This window comes from Ricinus communis, chromosome 2 (genome assembly GCF_019578655.1).
Source record: "Ricinus communis isolate WT05 ecotype wild-type chromosome 2, ASM1957865v1, whole genome shotgun sequence".
Lineage (NCBI taxonomy): Eukaryota > Viridiplantae > Streptophyta > Magnoliopsida > Malpighiales > Euphorbiaceae > Ricinus > Ricinus communis.
Genome location: NC_063257.1, coordinates 1,216,023 through 1,233,915, shown reverse-complemented (window position 1 = coordinate 1,233,915; position 17,893 = coordinate 1,216,023). Strand labels below are relative to the sequence as shown.

At 36.0% G+C, this 17,893-nt stretch overlaps 4 protein-coding genes across 6 annotated transcripts; all 4 read left to right on the top strand.

The window, feature by feature from the left end:
* Positions 1–1,304: 1,304 nt before the first annotated feature.
* On the top strand, positions 1,305–2,141 carry LOC8274672 (chaperone protein dnaJ 11, chloroplastic). Its single transcript, XM_002510499.4, has one exon. The coding sequence runs from the start codon at positions 1,374–1,376 to the stop codon at positions 1,887–1,889; it is 516 nt and encodes a 171-aa protein (XP_002510545.1). The 5' UTR covers positions 1,305–1,373; the 3' UTR covers positions 1,890–2,141.
* Positions 2,142–2,885: 744 nt separating this feature from the next.
* Positions 2,886–5,308, top strand: LOC8274673 (ferredoxin--NADP reductase, leaf isozyme, chloroplastic). Its single transcript, XM_002510500.4, has 8 exons — positions 2,886–3,213; positions 3,326–3,560; positions 3,644–3,777; positions 3,918–3,996; positions 4,317–4,408; positions 4,486–4,563; positions 4,647–4,944; positions 5,095–5,308. The coding sequence occupies exons 1-8, from the start codon at positions 3,109–3,111 to the stop codon at positions 5,160–5,162; spliced, it is 1,089 nt and encodes a 362-aa protein (XP_002510546.2). The 5' UTR covers positions 2,886–3,108; the 3' UTR covers positions 5,163–5,308.
* Positions 5,309–5,665: 357 nt separating this feature from the next.
* LOC8274674 lies at positions 5,666–8,557 on the top strand. Of its 3 annotated transcripts, none has more exons than XM_015717274.3 (6): positions 5,666–6,118; positions 6,247–6,289; positions 6,376–6,454; positions 6,646–6,809; positions 7,265–7,378; positions 7,747–8,557. In XM_015717274.3, exons 1-6 carry the CDS (start codon positions 5,745–5,747, stop codon positions 7,906–7,908), a joined length of 936 nt encoding a protein of 311 aa, XP_015572760.1. In that variant the 5' UTR covers positions 5,666–5,744; the 3' UTR covers positions 7,909–8,557. The 3 variants fall into 3 exon arrangements, with proteins under 3 accessions (XP_015572760.1, XP_025013657.1, XP_002510547.1); XM_025157889.2 differs by having other exon boundaries at positions 5,667–6,118; positions 6,403–6,454; XM_002510501.4 differs by having other exon boundaries at positions 5,675–6,118; positions 6,247–6,295; positions 6,403–6,454.
* A 4,475-nt stretch (positions 8,558–13,032) lies between these two features.
* Positions 13,033–15,482, top strand: LOC8274675 (thaumatin-like protein 1b). The gene is made up of 3 exons (XM_002510502.4): positions 13,033–13,252; positions 13,360–14,050; positions 14,704–15,482. The coding sequence occupies exons 1-3, from the start codon at positions 13,189–13,191 to the stop codon at positions 14,903–14,905; spliced, it is 957 nt and encodes a 318-aa protein (XP_002510548.1). The 5' UTR covers positions 13,033–13,188; the 3' UTR covers positions 14,906–15,482.
* The last annotated feature ends 2,411 nt before the right edge of the window (positions 15,483–17,893 follow it).

Below are 17,893 nucleotides of genomic sequence, written 5' to 3'. Positions count from 1 at the left end.
AAATAACAAAGCAAGAGTACATGATACTCCAAAGAGAATTGTGCTCAAACATCATATTACTTTGAATTTCTCTTCTTCTTTTTTTACATCTAAAAGGAATATTAGCTTATCGTATTAAATAATAACTGCTTTCAAAAATTAATATAAATAGTTTAAAGAATTTATTACTTTTTCCTGATTTATATTCTATCATTATTGAGATCAACATTTTCTATTTTTAAATATACTCTTTTATAATGGATGGAGGAAAATTTAATTCAAGTTAATAGTCAATGTAGTTTGACTGTTTGAAAGTTGAACCAACAAAAAAAAAATTAAAATAGAAAGCTTTCGTAATCCATGACATTAGGATGTATATTTTGTTTGTCAAAATCTCAAAATTATCGATTTATAAATTTTAAAAAACTATACTAGACATGTGAAAATTTTAGGCTATAAGAGTATAACAAGGAGAATTTAAACTTTTATAATCTAGGAACATTTTCTTCTTATTTTAAATCAAACTATTTTTAAATTCAATTTTTTTCATCTTTCTAATCAAACATGGTCTTAAATTTGGGGGAAAACATTCAATCCACTTGATTAAGAATCAGATATATTAAAGCAATAGAAAATCTTCTAATTATGAAATCAGATTATAATGAGATTAAACTGAACTAAACTAACAAAGATGTTTAATTGAAAATATCGATTAAACAACTCAAATTATATAAAATCTGCTCTGAAAAGATAAATATAATACATTAATATCATTTGAAATAGAAAAGCTGTCCCAGCCAAGTAAAATTTATTTTAACTTAAAATTAAACCAAATCAAACTAATATCAAATTTTTAAAAAATTAAACTGCATAATTTCAAATTTAAAGAAGGACATACCAACCAAACTGAATAATGGGTTTGGTTATTTTCAAGATTTTACTCACCCTATTAACAGTTATTAATTTACAAAAAAGAGATTAGAGGACTTTAATTTATAAATAGATTAAAGAAACAAATTCTTGCGTTACATGCACCGTCGACACACGTAGACAACGCTTGTGGCCGATAAACAAACATCCAAAAAGATTCCTTGTTTATCAAATTAAAAGAAGTCAGTTATTGCTTAGTTGTCAGGTTAAGAGATTCTATATACACCCTGATGTCTGATACACGCTGAGTCAGCATGTGATTCATCCCCTACGAGGCCACTACCCAATCCAAACGGATAAGACTATAATAATAAGACTCGTTAACCAATCCTAACTAACCATAGTTAAGAAGTCTCGCGTCCACCTCCCTATATTTTTCCTATAAATAAACAACTCACCCAACGCCCAACCCATCTAACAAAACACGCCACGACACAGCTACACGAATCTACAACAAATTAACAATGGCCACCACGTTGTCTCTTGCATCTCTAAGTTCCTCCTCCGCCTCTCCTTTCATAGGACCAAAGTTTCCGACCGATAGCCACCGTTCTCCGCCCTCTCGTGTGAGTTTTCGGCAGCTCCGTGTATCCGCAAATTGCGCCACAACAGCTGATAGAACAGCAGCGGCACCGCACATTTCATCGGCGGGGTCACTCTACGAAGTCCTTGGGATTCAGATGGGAGCCACGTGTCAAGAAATAAAGGCTGCTTATAGGAGATTAGCGAGGGTTCTGCATCCTGATGCTGCGACTGATAATGGACAAAAGGAGAATAAGGCGAATGAGTTTATAAAAGTACACGAAGCTTATGAAACTTTGTCCGATCCAGAGAAACGAGCTGATTATGACCGGAGTTTATTCTGGCGAGGGAGGCAATTGAGTTCGGCGTTTATAACGTCGGCAATGGCGGCTTCTGCTTCGGGTTCTGGATTCTCTGGGTTTCCTAGGCGGAGATGGGAAACTGATCAATGCTGGTAAAAGAAAGCTATTGGAATTGATAGTTAATTATTATTATTAGGAGCTAAAGATCTTTAGGATTAATTAATTGAATGGGGTTTTAGAAGAAGACATGGTAGGATACAAGTATCGAGTGCCCCAAAATCTGATAAATTGGGGGAGAATTACTGCATTCTTGTAAATAGACAAGATTGGTTATCTAACTTTTGTATTATGAAAACAGGCGTATTTTTAAAAGCCTGTTTTTAATTATATTAGTTCTAAATTCCCTAATTCAATTCTTCATAAGATCAATTTTCTGTTCCAAAGCTTATTAAGGCCTCTGTGTGTTCGGTGTAGTCGTTTTCTTCTATTGATGGAATGAGTACTCCTTTTCTGATAAACGTGGATAGAGCTTTTCTAATAATTGTACTATCAGATTTCTTTGGATGTGAGAATTTGTTCTTATCCTAAATGTTCTCTATAAGTGAAGCAGATTTCAATGTGACAATTAATGACACATGCAACGTGGATAAGCAGAAATACATAGATTTGGACCTGTAATCAGATCGGCACATTTAATCAGCAAATAATATCTGAAAAGAATGGTCTCCTCTCCACAAGAAATTCAAAAATTTGATAGCCTCAGACCTCAGGAATGCGAAAGGGCTTTTATGAGGTGAGAGGAAGTGCAGTACAGTACAGAGCTGATATGGAAAACCACAAGATTCATTTTACAACCAAATATTTTCTTTTCTCAGTCTGTTATTTATTTCATATGGATTGGAGACCCAAGTCGTAATTGGGAGGATGTATTTATTAGGCCCATTTCTGGCCTACAGGAGCTGGTTTAATTGGGCTTCTTTGTACTTGTTCTGGGCCTATGCTCTTTGTAGGCCTAACTTTTCTTACATTCTCTCTTTGCCAAAGAAAAGAGAATATAAGAAGGGGAAAGAAATAAGAAATTAATTCAGAACAAAAAAAATAAAAATAAGAATAGATAGACAGTGTTAATGAGTGGAAAGCAAGGAAATTGATTTGGGATACATATAGAATTATCTTCATAGAATCTAAATAAACTCTCTAAAACCACCAAACTGCCACAGAATTTTTCCCTCCAATTCTCATCCACTCGCTCTGTAATCCTCTCAGGCTCTCGCACATTTTGTCCTCTTATTTTCTTTTCCCCTCTCCTTTCATCCCTCGGTCCTTGATTCTCTTTCCTACTTTCACCTCTCTCTCTTCTTTCTGAAACTTGACGATGGCTGCCACTGTAAATGCCGCAGTTTCGCTTCCAACCACCAAATCATCGTCATCCCTTCCCGCCAGAATCTCAACTACCCCAGAAAGAATCAGCTTTAACAAGGTTTGACTAGTTTCAACATCAAGTTACAATGCTATGTTTTATTGCTAAGTATCTATTTCGTTTATGTCATGATCCCTATAACTCTATAAGCCATGAGTTGTGTTCTCTCTAGGGTTTTTTGTACTCCAGAAATGTCTCTTTTAGTGGGAGAACATTAACTGTCAAAGCTCAAGTGACTACAGAAGCACCTGCTAAAGTGGTAAAGGAGTCAAAGAAAAATGACGAAGGTGTAACTGTCAACAAGTTCAAGCCCAAGAATCCATATGTTGGAACATGTCTTCTTAACACCAAAATTACTGGCGATCATGCTCCTGGAGAGACCTGGCACATGGTTTTCAGCACTGAGGGTGAAACCTCTTTGCCATTTAGTAATTTCTTGATGGATTTTATTTGATATGGGCATTGATCATCTGGAATTTGAATATGGCAGGGGAAATACCATACAGAGAGGGGCAATCCGTTGGTATCATTCCTGATGGTATTGACAAGAATGGGAAGCCCTACAAGCTCAGATTATATTCTATTGCCAGTAGTGCTCTTGGAGATTTTGGGGACTCTAAAACTGTAATTAATCGTTCACTGTTTCTGTTTCACTTTTTATTTTTTAGGAACTATCGCTGTGGTAAATTAGCCAATCTGTTCTTCTGGTGTCTTTCTTTATTTATATTCTGGCGGCTAAATGGATTGGGTATCTACTCTTGTAGGTTTCATTGTGTGTCAAAAGGCTTGTCTACACTAATGAGCAAGGAGAAATAGTGAAAGGAGTCTGCTCAAATTTCTTGTGTAAGGACCTAAAATACATATTATCTATGGTTACTGTTACTGTATAGTTCTTGAATCAGTTATTGTTGTTGAAATTTGAAACCATCTAGGAAGTAATAAATAATTTCACAGTTCGCCATTTACTTTACTTCAGCCAGATAGTTCCAATAGTCTGCTTTCTAAATAAAAGAAAAATAGACATGTTGAAAATTAGGAGTTCCATAGAACCTATGCAGACAGAGAGCAATTACAAACTTGTAGTTGCAGAATTTAGTAAACAGGACAGATTTAAAAAAAAAAAAAAAAAATCATTTGACCACTGGAATACTTCTGCATTTCAGGCGACTTAAAACCTGGTGCTGCAGTTACGATGACAGGACCTGTAGGAAAAGAAATGCTTATGCCAAAGGATCCAAATGCCACAATCATTATGGTAGGAAAGGATCATCTTATGACACAACCAAACTTCTAATCCTTTTCCCACCTTATCTGATCATTTCCTTAATTCAGCTTGCAACTGGAACTGGAATTGCTCCATTCCGCTCATTCTTGTGGAAGATGTTCTTTGAAAAGCACGAAGACTACAAGGTTAGTTACAAATTGAAGTACCAACATATCGCAAAATTAATCAAGACAGATGCGATAATTGATTCAACGTTAATTCAATGCAGTTTAATGGGTTGGCTTGGCTCTTCCTGGGTGTCCCGACCAGTAGCTCACTGCTCTACCCAGATGAGTTTCAGAAGATGAAGGAAAAGGCCCCAGAGAACTTCAGGGTTGATTACGCTGTGAGCAGAGAGCAAACAAATGATAAGGGTGATAAAATGTACATCCAGACAAGAATGGCACAATATGCAGAAGAGTTATGGGAATTACTCAAAAAGGATAACACTTACGTCTACATGTGTGGGCTAAAGGGAATGGAGAAGGGTATTGATGATATTATGGTGAATCTAGCAGCTAGAGATGGTAAGATACATATTACAACAACTCAATTTTCATATCATGTATGAAGAAGAATCATATAATTTCTTTTGAAATAAAAATTAAATTAAATCCTAGAATTAAATAATGAAAAAAATTATCACTCCCCTAATTAATTACTCTCTCCTTTCCCAGGTATCGATTGGATTGAATACAAGAGACAACTGAAGAAGAGTGAGCAATGGAACGTTGAAGTCTATTAATTTTTTTTCTTTCAGCAGCCATTATGCATCAGCTGCTGAGGAATGAACATTCTATTACTTACTGATTTCCTTCTGGACAACGTAGATATGTAAAATTGTAAACGTTTTGCATTTTTTTCTTGTACTTTTATAATTCTTTTTTACCATTTCCTTTCTTTCTCGCCATGGAGCAAATGCAAGTGTCTCCTGTAAACAGAAATCACGACTCGTCACTGGTGCATTAACTACCAAAACAAAATCACACTCTTTGTCAAGAGTATTTGCAACACGTTTTGTTATAATTAGCTTTAACGAGATTTGGACTCAAAATCTGTTTCTTAATTCATGTTGTCATGCCGTACTACAATATCAGATGAAAGAGTACTGAGCATTTTGCTAAAACAAGTTTTCCATTTTGTTTTTTTCTTTGTCAATTAAAAGAATTCACCGCAGCGATCCTATTGGGGCTTGACTTTTCATGGGCCTGGCTTTCGGGACCTTCTTAAACTGGGCTCTATAACAAGCTGATAATGGCCCAGACCAGCTTATCTCAAATTACTGGATTTTGGTTTCCTGCATCGAACGAGGGCGGCAAATTTGGCAATGGCTAGACTAATACGGCCATTAAGACAGTGGCCGCTGTTGCAGCACCACTGCTGTTCTCGCACTACTACATTTCTTCATCTCCTTTCTCCATCCTTACTATTATCTACCACCACTAGTACTACTTATCATTCTCTTGTTTTTAACACTCCACGCTCCTCCAATCGTAGCGTTCATTTTCGATCACGTGGTTTGAGATTACCCGATGCAACAACACCGTCCGATCGCAAAGAAGGAGGCTCAAACAGCAATAGCGATTCGGATTCCGATGAAAAGAGGAGCCGCAACCAGAAGAAGCGAGAAGCTAGGCGCGCTGTTCGTTGGGGCATGGAGCTGGCTTCCTTCTCCGGCCCGCAAATCAAACGCATTCTCAGGTAACAACAACACTACATTTTTTTTAGCGAATTAGGAACTGATATACCTTCAATATCGGTTTGCTTTAGGTTTCATATCATTTTTTTCTAAATCTGTTTTCTTGTTGCGTGTTTGCATGTGATTTTAGAATGGCTTCACTTGAGCGAGAAGTGTACGATGCTTTAATACTAGTTAAGGTGCTTTCATTGTAATACGATTTTATATTGTAGTTTTCTTTTTCGGTTATTTCTGCTGCTTGGTTTGTTAGAAATTTGAGGTTAAGGTGTTTGCCTTTATGTCGCAGAGACTAGGACCTGATGTTCGAGAGGGAAAGCGGAGGCAATTTAATTATATCGGTATTCAATTCAAGTCGTTTTCTTCTATTTGATCTTGCTTTTAGACTTCTTATTCGTAAATTTTAACAAGATAGATTTCTTTTTACTAATTGTATAGCTTGCATATTGTTAATTGTTTGAGTTTCATCTGAGGGTTCATTGTAACGTTTCTCGTGTGTATTTTTCTGATATTCTTGCTAATGTGTTAATAGGGAAACTATTGCGTGAGGTAAAACCGGAACTAATGGATGCTTTGATTCATTCAACAAAAGATGGAGACTGGAGTAGGGTGCAGGCTGTCTCTGATTTAGAGACAGCGATTATTGAGGAAGCAGATGAAGATTCTGAAGAAACTGATTATGATGAGGAAGAGGAGGTATGTTAGTGATTAATAATTTTTATTATCTTTTTCTTAGTGAAGACTTGTTTGATAGCTTGTAGTTACTTTCTGTGGCTTAGGTTTTTATAATCGAATTTTTCCATCTGGCTAGAACATACTGCATAGTCTAGTCTTCCTTCTCAGTTCCCTATGCAATTTAATTCTTTCCCCTTATACTTAGGCTGCAGAATTAGCATTGACCTTGTTTGCAGCCCTTGCATTTGCCAAAACATATTATTTCACTATATGCTCTTGCTCTGATTACTGCGTTCACTTTCTTTCTATATGGACAGACTAGAGAGTGTAGGACAGATTCTTCAATTAGAACTTAATGTTATTGACATGTAGAAAGGATTTGATTGAGAACTCTTAAATTTAGTTCGCACAATTAAAATGAGATATTATTGACCATGGTGACACATCACATCTTACTTTTTGAGCATTAAGTTCAGGGTTCATGCGAGTATGCCGATTTAGCAACGAGATGGCTTGATGGCCTGATTAACAAGGATATACAGATTACAAATGAAGTTTATGCCATTAGCTCTATTGATTTTGATCGTCAGGTCAGTAAATTTTTATCTTTTACCTTTGAAGTTTATACCAATGAAAACCATTTGATGAAATATATTGTTTGGAGTGCAAAAGATAAAAGAAAAGAAGTAGAATTCCCTTGTGTCATTACAAGTTAAGAGTCTAAAGAATTCCTTAATTTCGTGGAAGACTTTAATTTCTAGGTGATTAAGTAGAACTCTTTGTTCAACAAAATTAAAGACATGAAAGTGAAAATTAAATAAAGGAAAGAGGAAAAGGAAACAGGTAGCACTGTTGAATCTGCACTTCAGTTGCCTCTGCTTCTTTTGCAAGATAGAACTCATTTTCATGACTAGCTTAAACATTGCATGTAATTGTATGCATGGCATTTTTTGAATAGGAACTACGCAAACTTGTGCGAAGAGTGCATGCAGTTCAAGAAGGCAAGAATGTCATCGAGGAAAATAAACAAGAGGCAGACACAGCCGTAATGGCTGCCACAAAACCCCTCTTACGCTTTCTTCATGCCCTTGCCAAGCAGATGCCAACTGAATCTATTTAGAACACTTTGTAACATTATTAATTTTTATTTAAAATTATAAATATATGGAATAAATTTCTTAGATGGTCCATCCTTGATGGTGATACGAGATAAGAAAAGTATGTCAGGTTATGTAGTAGCTTCAGTTTAGGCTCGGGCTTTGCCAATTTGTACCGTGGCGAACATTGTTTGTCTTTAGGGCTATGACCAGCACCATGGAGCGGGATGACATATTTCTTTTCTGTCAGCTCCTTTTGGGTCATTGATCCAGTACTATCGGTGCTTGTCAAACGAGTAGAAATAGGTCTACAAAAGAGCACGGTTAAGGCGCTATCCAATTTTCCATATCGAGGCTTGATGACAAATCTGAAAGTCTTTTAGGTTTAGGCTTTTCTTTGCATTGGTGAATGTTATATGGGAGGGTTAAGATCAATTCTGATGGTTAACTATTGAAATATTGAAAGAGGGCATACATCGGCAGATCAGTGGCTTGCAGGAGCCTTTCTGGTTATGCTTCAGGCAGTAACCATTAATGTCTTTGAGTAAGATGGTTCAGCTTCATAGGTTCTTTATAGAGATTGTTACGTATAATATCCTCATTTCTTATGGATGCTTGTGGCTCAGAACCTTTTGTTTGTTTAGTTATCTTAATTTATTTATTTTTTTATGATGCAAGTTGTGATATTGGAGATTGTTTAGATGAGGCAAATAGAAGGTGTAAGATAGTAACATATTTGTCATGACAGATGCTTACAAAACAGGCTGCTGAATAATGCATCTTGCTTCTCAATAATGATGTTTCAAGTCTCCCAATTAGGCTTCCTTTTTGCATCAGCTGATGTCAATTAATCAAGATTGCTTAAATATTGTTATCACTTCCCTTGACGGAATGCTATAAAGTTAATGATGGGCATCTCTTTTGATTGCGTTTAGACATGTAGTGATAAATATGATTTCACAATAGTTGCTCCTGATTGATGCTTCCAGACATAATTTATGGTGTGAATCAAATCTTATTTAAAAAGAGAAAGAAAGAAAGAATAGGTAGCTGATATTTGTTTTGGCATGTCCCGGGCGGCACCATTCTTTGTTGCTTAACGCATCAGCAGCTTCCTTCCCTTCCTGTCACTCTTAAATGCAAACAATCGCATTATTGCCTTGCTTCTAAGTTTGAAACTCGTCTCTTGAATTTTAGCATCTAAATTTCAACATTTTCAGCGATCAACTTGTTTGTTCACAAAGAAAATTTTGCTTCCAATCATTCCCTCCCATAAGCTGGGAATTTAGGCCTTCCACTCATTCATTTGGCGATCGAACAAAATAGCTTTACTTATTGAAGCTGAATCACAATTTGCTCATCAATGATTCACCCAAAGTAAGACTGTATTTTAGTCTGCCAGCTGTGAATACTTTTTCTTGATTATGAATAAAAGCGCCATTGCTCAAGGCAATATCGTATTCTGGTCCCAAAACTGAGTCAGAGCTATTAATATTTAGAGCTTTGCGGATATTTCTTGCCTCCTAACTGTTTCCAATTCAAACACGGGAGAATTGGTAACGTTTAATTAGATAGAATTAGAAAGAAGAATAGAATTTTGGTAGTAATACAACTACACATTTAATCGCTGCTTCTTTGGTGGGGACAAAGTCATAAGCTGAGAAATTAAGATGGTAGGATTGAATTAACTGTGCTACCCACTGCGTATTTACTTGTTTGCTTGCCTTATCCTAAAGGATTTTCATTTCTTTTTTTAGCTTCAGCTTTTCCTTTTTCACCAAACTTCAGAACGGTTTCAATTATTTCAGGTTTCTGGTACTTCTTAAATTTAAAATCTTTTATCTCCTTTTATCCATTTCCTTTTCCTGATGAACTATCAACAGTACAAATTGTAAATGCTACTACAATAGCGGCTGGCACTTAACTACCAGTAATATCACATAAATAGACTTTCTTCTATACGCGTTTTATTTGTTTGGGTTCATTGAATGAAGTGTTTAAACATCAAACTCATAATTAACACCGGAGGCTTTCAAATCTCAGTGGTTTGTTTTAGTACATTGACGTCTTAATTTCTGTTGGAGGATAAACCCCTGCAATTTTTGACTACTGAGTTTGCAGCCGACTGCACAGTTGGTGTTCAACAGACTCCTTTAGTTTTATATTGAATGCCATTTCCTGTCTCCTGGTAGGATTTTACTGATTCCTGGTCTCTTCCTAAGGGCTAGTTTGAAAGTGAGTGACAATTGACAGACGCCTTCTAGTCTTTGCTTTCCATAAGATATTCATGTCTTCGAAAATCTGGAAGTGAAAATGACAGAAGAACAGCCTTAATTTAAACAGAGTAATAGATTCATGCGCTTACAGGAACTTTTGCTCATGGGTAGAAGCTAATGTTAATCGATTACGGGAAGAAACTACTTTGTCAAGAAAAGAGAAACACCCTTTTGGATTTGGATGTAGAGAGTATTGGAAAAATTACTAAATAAATGTATATATATCTCTATCTCCCTTGTACATCTCAGTCACTTAATTGGCTGTCTATAACAAACGTAATAAGTTCTTAAACTTGTTATCTGACCCACCCAATTAATCAACTGAGATTTTACAAAAAACAACTAACCTAGTCAGACTCGAATCATCTTTAATTGGACTGATTTTACCTTTCGGTTTGACGGGTCTAACTGCCGCCATTCAGTAGCTTTAAATATCAATTTTACTAGGCCAATTGAGTGCAGCCTTACCTAGCTGACCACCACCATGTATGAATCTGTTTAGAGTTAGCGTGCTAAGGTTGCTAACATGTACACCAATTAAACCGGTCTGTCTGGTCTAAGCTGGTGGCTTAATTTCTAACATGAAATAAAATCTTCAAAACCAACTTGTACTTTTTTAGCATGGTTTAGTATGAAACTTGTGGATGTGTAAACATGCTGGAGATATTTTCAACATCGAATGGATTCTATAAGATATTTTCAAGAATTAATGAACGAGCAGTTGCTTTTTGGTAAGACCAAATTCTGGGAACAACAGTTAATTACTCCTAACCCTTTGAAAGAAAGATGCAGCGATAGATACCAAACTACAGGCGGTTCAACAAAAACATGAGAATGTTGAAACAGTTGGAAGTTGAAGACAACTTTTAAACTGTCCAGCCTTGAAGGAATTAATATACAGAAAATTGCATTTGTCAGGCCAATTAATGAGTTACTAAAAATTTATGGATTGGTCATCTGACTCGAAGAATTTTCATTACAAGGTTTTGACCTTGTAGGATTTGAAAGAAAAACGTGGGCTATATACGCAAAAGTTAACCAAAGATGACTCTTCCATTACATAAATATTTAAGTGAAAAATATTAAGCAAAAACTGCAAGCCGCACTTGACCTGACCTTGTTTTTGTCCCCATTTGAGGTTCTGTAGGTCCGGTCCCGAACAAGCTTCTTGTTTGAGCAATTTCAAACTCTCAAGTTAAAAATATTATTTGTTTTATCTAATCTTCATTAGAGAATCAACTTTATTTTATAATTTGTACTAGAAAAATGCACTAAATTATTACAAATTTCTATGTTCATTGTGAATGTTTATATTGTTATAAACATTTTTTATTTTGTGGTCAATTGGGAAAGTTATTGCTCCCACTAGAATTTCCTTTTATCTTTCTATAATTAATGGCAGACAGAAGGGGTTCTTTGAACATTCCATTATCATTATTTTTCATTTTTCATTTTGTTTTGCAGTCATTCATCTTTCATTCACATTGCTGTAGTTCTTTTTTTTTTTTTATTTTATTTATAATTACAAACGGATTATACATTACGACACATGCTAATCATTTTCCATATACAAATGCTCATCATAATTAATCTTCATAGAGTATTATTAAGGAATCTTGATTAAGATTTCATGATAAACATCAAGTCCCGAACACAAAGAAAGATAGCTTCTTTGAGCATTTGCACTAACAAATATGTATGGGTTTATCTGTATCCTATTTTTGTCTTCAATATACATAAAATCGTTCAAAATCGTACCCGTAATAAGTAAGACAAGAATAATTAGATGAGTCACTGAATAACCTTTTATTACTGACGAAAGTCAAATCAGAAACAATTTGAATCGTCATTCCAATAGGCTGTAGCTCAATGGGGAAGGCTGTTAGTTAAAATGCCACTAATAACAGCATTACGAAAAAGGATTGTCGAGGAATGGCTATGGAGGAAAACCTCTGCTGTTGATGAGGAGGTATTCAAGCTTTATGTTATGTTGCTATCATTGTTACCCAATTTATGATTTATACCAACTGAATCTATGAGATCTGCTGAGGGGTCCGCGAGCAACATTTCATGTTATTAATTGAGAACCTCAGCCACGACATCAACTCGGCATTTAAGCATCCATTCGAATAGCTACTTACACTTTAGAAATTTCATTTATAATTTGGAAGAGTTCGTTATATAAAATTCCTTGCTTCCTCTTTAGCAATATGAAAATGATTTATTTGGTACTATTCAACCATTATCCGAATACCTTTCTTTTTTCATAAAATAATAGTGAGTTGGGATTATATAAAGATTCATGTGTTTACATTAATAATAATAAAAAAAGGGTCAATATTCGTATTAAATTACATAATATAAATCAATTTCTTAAAAGATATTACAAATAATAAAGCAACTATCATATATCTAAAAAGGATGAATAGTGGCCAGCTGGATAGAGGATTTTGTAATATTACTTGGGTGGTCAAACTTTCCCCAGAATGATAGAAATCTTCATTTTGCACCAAAAGGTTTCCATATATTTGATTTATTCTTAAATTAAATATGAAATTCGTGCACCTCAATGCAAAAAATCACTAATTAAGTATAACTCTTTTAAAAGATCTAATTGCGCAAAGAAATTAGGAAAATTAATCAGTTATATGTTTTGATTTGAACAACTATACAAGAAAGGTCGACACACTTCCAATTTATTACTACTTCTCAAAACATAGGAAATTAACTCTGATCCTAAACGGCAGTTTTTCTTTCACTAAATATTAACCAAAAAAAGGGAAGTAAATGGCAATGAGCAATATTTCTGTGGGCCCCTTAACAAGCGAATAGCGCCTTCTCACTTTGCCCTCTATAAATACCACTCCGTCCCCTGCTTTCCAAAATCTCACACCCTCCCTCCCCATTTTCACTTGCACGATACCAAGTAAAAGAAGATAAATAACAAAAGCTTGAGCTTTGTTAATTAGCTTCAACAATCCTCAACACTATTCTTCTTCTTCTTCTTCTTCTTCTTCTTCTTCTTCAATGACTCAATTAACATTATTGATCCCTCTATGCTCTCTCTTTATTGCTTCTTCTTTCATTTCAGGTACTACTGACAATTAATCCTGCAATTAACTGTGCACTATAATTGTATATATTGTTGAGCGCCAAATTAACTTAACTAACTGCTTATCTCTTCTTTTTTTGTTATAGGAGTTGTTTCAACGTCCTTTACGATAACAAATAAATGTGACTACACAGTATGGCCCGGCATTCTCTCAAACGCTGACGCCCCGGCGCTTTCAACTACCGGTTTCGCCCTTCAAAAAGGCGAAACAAAGACCATTACAGCACCTGCATCATGGGGAGGCCGTATGTGGGGCCGCACATATTGCACGCAAGACGCCGCCGGAAAATTCTCTTGCTTAACAGGTGATTGCGGCTCCGGTAAGCTAGAATGTTCTGGAAGTGGCGCTGCTCCTCCTGCCACGCTGGCGGAATTCAAGCTCGACGGTTATGGTGGCATGGATTACTTTGATGTTAGTCTTGTGGACGGTTATAACCTTCCTTTGCTTGTAGTGCCTCAAGGCGGTTCTGGTCAGAACTGCTCAAGCACTGGCTGTGTTGTGGATTTGAACGGCGCGTGTCCTTCAGAACTTAAGGTTACTAGTACTGAGGGTGCGGGTGTTGCCTGCAAAAGCGCCTGTGAAGCTTTCAGGCAACCGCAATACTGTTGCAATGGCGCGTTTGCCACACCTGATACTTGTAAACCGTCGTCTTACTCTGAGATCTTTAAGAACGCGTGTCCACGTGCTTACAGCTACGCTTATGATGATAAGACGAGTACTTTCACTTGTGCATCCGCGGACTACACTATCACCTTCTGCCCAACCCCAAACACCAGGTAATATCTTTTTCTTTTTTTTACTTTTTTACTTTTTAACGTTAATGGATAATTTTGTCCGTTAGAAAATGACCAAAAGAGAAAGCCGGTAGAAATGAACGTTGGGTTAATTTTGTTCCATAATATTGATAATAATAATAGGACCAAATAAAGTTTTTACCGTTGCTGCCAGACAAAGCATAATATATCTGATTAGTTGGTGTCAGAGCCTGATGCTTACGTTTACGAGGCGTAGTAAAATGTGGCGTGATTCGTGATCACAAAGTCACTTCTTCACTACGCCGACATCGTTTTAGCCAATTCTTTAGTAGGGACTTGGCCTGGTGCTAGCGTCACCGTTTCTGAAACTATTCCCACAGGGCCATTACAGTCATTTCAGAATGCCAGTTGGTTTAATATTATAATAATAACGATGGCACATAGGCTACAGAGTTTACGGCACATGCGGTCGGCAAAGCAGGGGGATTGTATCTGAGACAAAGGCACAGAAGCCTATTCACCATTCCCGAATCCCTATATAAATGCACATCTTTTGAAGCTTCCGGCAGCTTATTTTAAAGCCAATCACTATGAGACACGTTTATTGTATTTTTGGTAATAGACAATGCTTTTAATGTATTACAGAAGCTAACGGCTAGGTATTGGTTTTGCAGCCAAAAGGCATCACAAGGGAAGAACACAGAAGCATCAAATACAGGCACAGGCAATTCTCTGATCAACAGCGCTATGGTGTATGAAGGTGCATTGGATCAAAGTGGGTCATCACCGTCCATTGCCCACGTGTTCGAATCACGTAGCATTACCGGTATAGTCAGCATTACAGTAGCTATTTGGCAGTTGAGGCACTTCTTCTGAGCCACTATTTCCTTTGTAGCTAGAAACATTAGATACGGTGTAACGGGTTGGGGAACGGTAGGCCTGGCAAACGTTAAATGGGAAAACGTCCATCTAATATTTGGCCCAAAGGGGGAGTGTCGTTTCGCCGGTAGACCCTACAAGTCTATTTTGTTAGTATGCTCTTTGTTTCATGGATGGGCCATGTGACCCAAGACGTCGGGCCCCAGTTACGTGGTAGTGAGTCATGATAGAAAAAGCTCACCAGTCAGTTGCAAGCCACCACACCAACTGCTTTTTCCAATTAAATTTTCTTTCCGTTTTTCTTTTTTTGCTTTACGGATATATACCGAAAACATACAAAAGAGTGGTAGTAGCGGGGATCGTGGTGCAAAATGCATGAAGACAGCCTACTAAGCTACGAATTTTATAATATTTTTATTTCGATATATAAATGTTATAGAGATTAGATACTAATTCTTTTTAATTAGTGTTAGTAAAAAGGGAGGGGATGGGGATTCATTTGTTGGTTTCGAATTTATATTATGTAACCACCGCATTTGGTGCCAATAAAATGAAGTTCTCTACTTATTTTCAATCTCTTAATGTTTTGTCTCTTTGCATGTGTTTGATGTCATACTGCCACTCGGCATTCTGCATATTCATATAAAATAAAGGAGCAAATATGTAAAATAATTAATTCTTAAAATAAAATATTAAAAGATTGATGTGTTGGATAATAAAAACAATTCTAAGAGTATTATGGGGGTGTGGACAGTGATGCTCCTAATGACTTGTTATCTCCCAACATATAGCAATTATAAGTGTATGATTAAACATATACAGGTGCAATCCACATCTCATTTCTCACTCTTGTTCCATGGCATATTCCGATCCCCTCATATAGTTTATCATTCTCTCTCTAAAATTGACTTTATCAGAATTTCTTTATTACAACTTGAAATTTAAACGGCAGAATCATTTTAGAAAAATTACTCATTTCTCATAACCTGTTGCCCCGATGGTTGTGATGAAAGGGGTTTTCCTTGAATGAAAGGGAACTTGTTTTTCAACCCGAAAGGCGGCAAATTGTAGATTCTACTTAAATGACAAATCCTAGTGGCATTGCTGGGCATACGCATACCCATTTTGGTCTTGAAGACTTATCCCTTCAAAGAGTCCCCACAAGAAAGGCAGCTACACTAACAAAAACCTAACCCCGTGAGTATGAAAATCCAACAGGAGTTTGGTATCGATTGAGATGTTTATAGTTGACAAATTTAGCATATATTTTATTTGATAATATATACGTATTACATCTCATACCTACAGCCTTCGATCAAAAGAAGAAATTAATCAAGGCATGCTTCAAAACCATATCAAGATCCCCAAATTTCTTTTCTTCTTTTAATTGACATTTTGTTAGGAACATCCCATGTTAGCTGATGCTAGCTACTGCACATGCACATTACTGTTCTGTGATAAGGACACAATACCATCAGCTTAGCCACATATTACGCTGTTTTTTCCCGCATAATTTTTAGATAGATATCATATCTCTGTTGCCGGTAATAATTGATTTTTGCGTAGCTATAAGATGGAAATAATACCCATAACACGTAAACATCAGCCAAGATTATTATCCACCTCAGCCGCACATGGAAACTTTCAATTGACGCCCATTTGGAGTTTCTCTGCGCATTTGTCCTTGAAACAAGAGGAACGTGCAATGCTGCAAGCTTGAGAAGCATGGCCACTACCTCAACACCCAATTTTGCAGTGAGAATATATAACTAATATGTGTATATATATGGTCCCCAGGTGAAAGGGCACCATGCAATCTACTATTTCAAGTTTTTTCCTTGCTTCACTACTTCACCTGTTCCAGATGAATTGCCCTAGTCATTCAAATTCAAATCTCGCAGAGTAGAAATGCCAATTATGAAGAGAAATTAAATACTATTGTCAAACCTTGAGGAGAGAACCATGTGCTTATGTGGATGCATATGTAAAAAAGGGAATAACATTTTTGTTTCAATTCACATGACAAATAAGACAGAATAATGTACATAAATAAAGGCTTGACTAGACATGTCGTTTTTCACAGGCTCAAACTGAGTAACCACGAGACTTATGACTCATCCCTCCATTTTTGACTCACCCCACCCTTTTTATATCAAACACCTTTTTTTTTTGTGTGTGTGTGTGGTTATTGCATGAACCTTCAGCTTTTACGACTTCACTTCTTCAAATAATGCAACACTTTACGCAAATTGTATCAGACCTTTGTCAAACTTAATTATCCATTTATCCTGACTATTTAGTTTGGAAAGCATCAATTAGTGGAGTCTTATCAATATCATACGGAAAAAATAAAAAGAAAGAAGAAGAAGAATTATATAGAAAAATAAATAATAAAAGAAATTATAAGTAGCTTATTCTTCAACAGTGCACAGAAATATGTTTTATATTTCAAAAAATCGCAACTTTTATTGTAAAAGAATATATTAGACTACTTTTATATGGGCTTTGTAGTTAGACCAACAACACAAAATTTAAATGCGTTAGGGTAAGTAGTAATAAACCTTAACTACAATGCCAAATTTTATAATATCACAATTCCCCTAAACAAAGAAGAAATATAATATTTGTATTATTTCAATCAATCTGCAATAGTGAAGAGAATATCAACACTTTCACAAGAAAGTCAAGATTTGAAATCCGACTCGTCGGAAAAGTTAATTACCTTATTGCATTGTTTTGGTTTGTATATGAATTCAGCAATGATATTATCCTTATAAGAACTGGATTTATTATATTCTTTGATGCCTTAATTATAAGTTTATTTTTGCGAATGCATGTGCATTGTGGTACCTTTTAAGGAGGCAAAAGAAATATCACCAGGATTCTGGTTCGTGATTTAGGAAATATGGGGCAGGCCCTTACTGTTGGGTCCTGACACTCTTTTAGACAATAGGCAACTTGCCACTATATTTTGCTTGGGGGCCT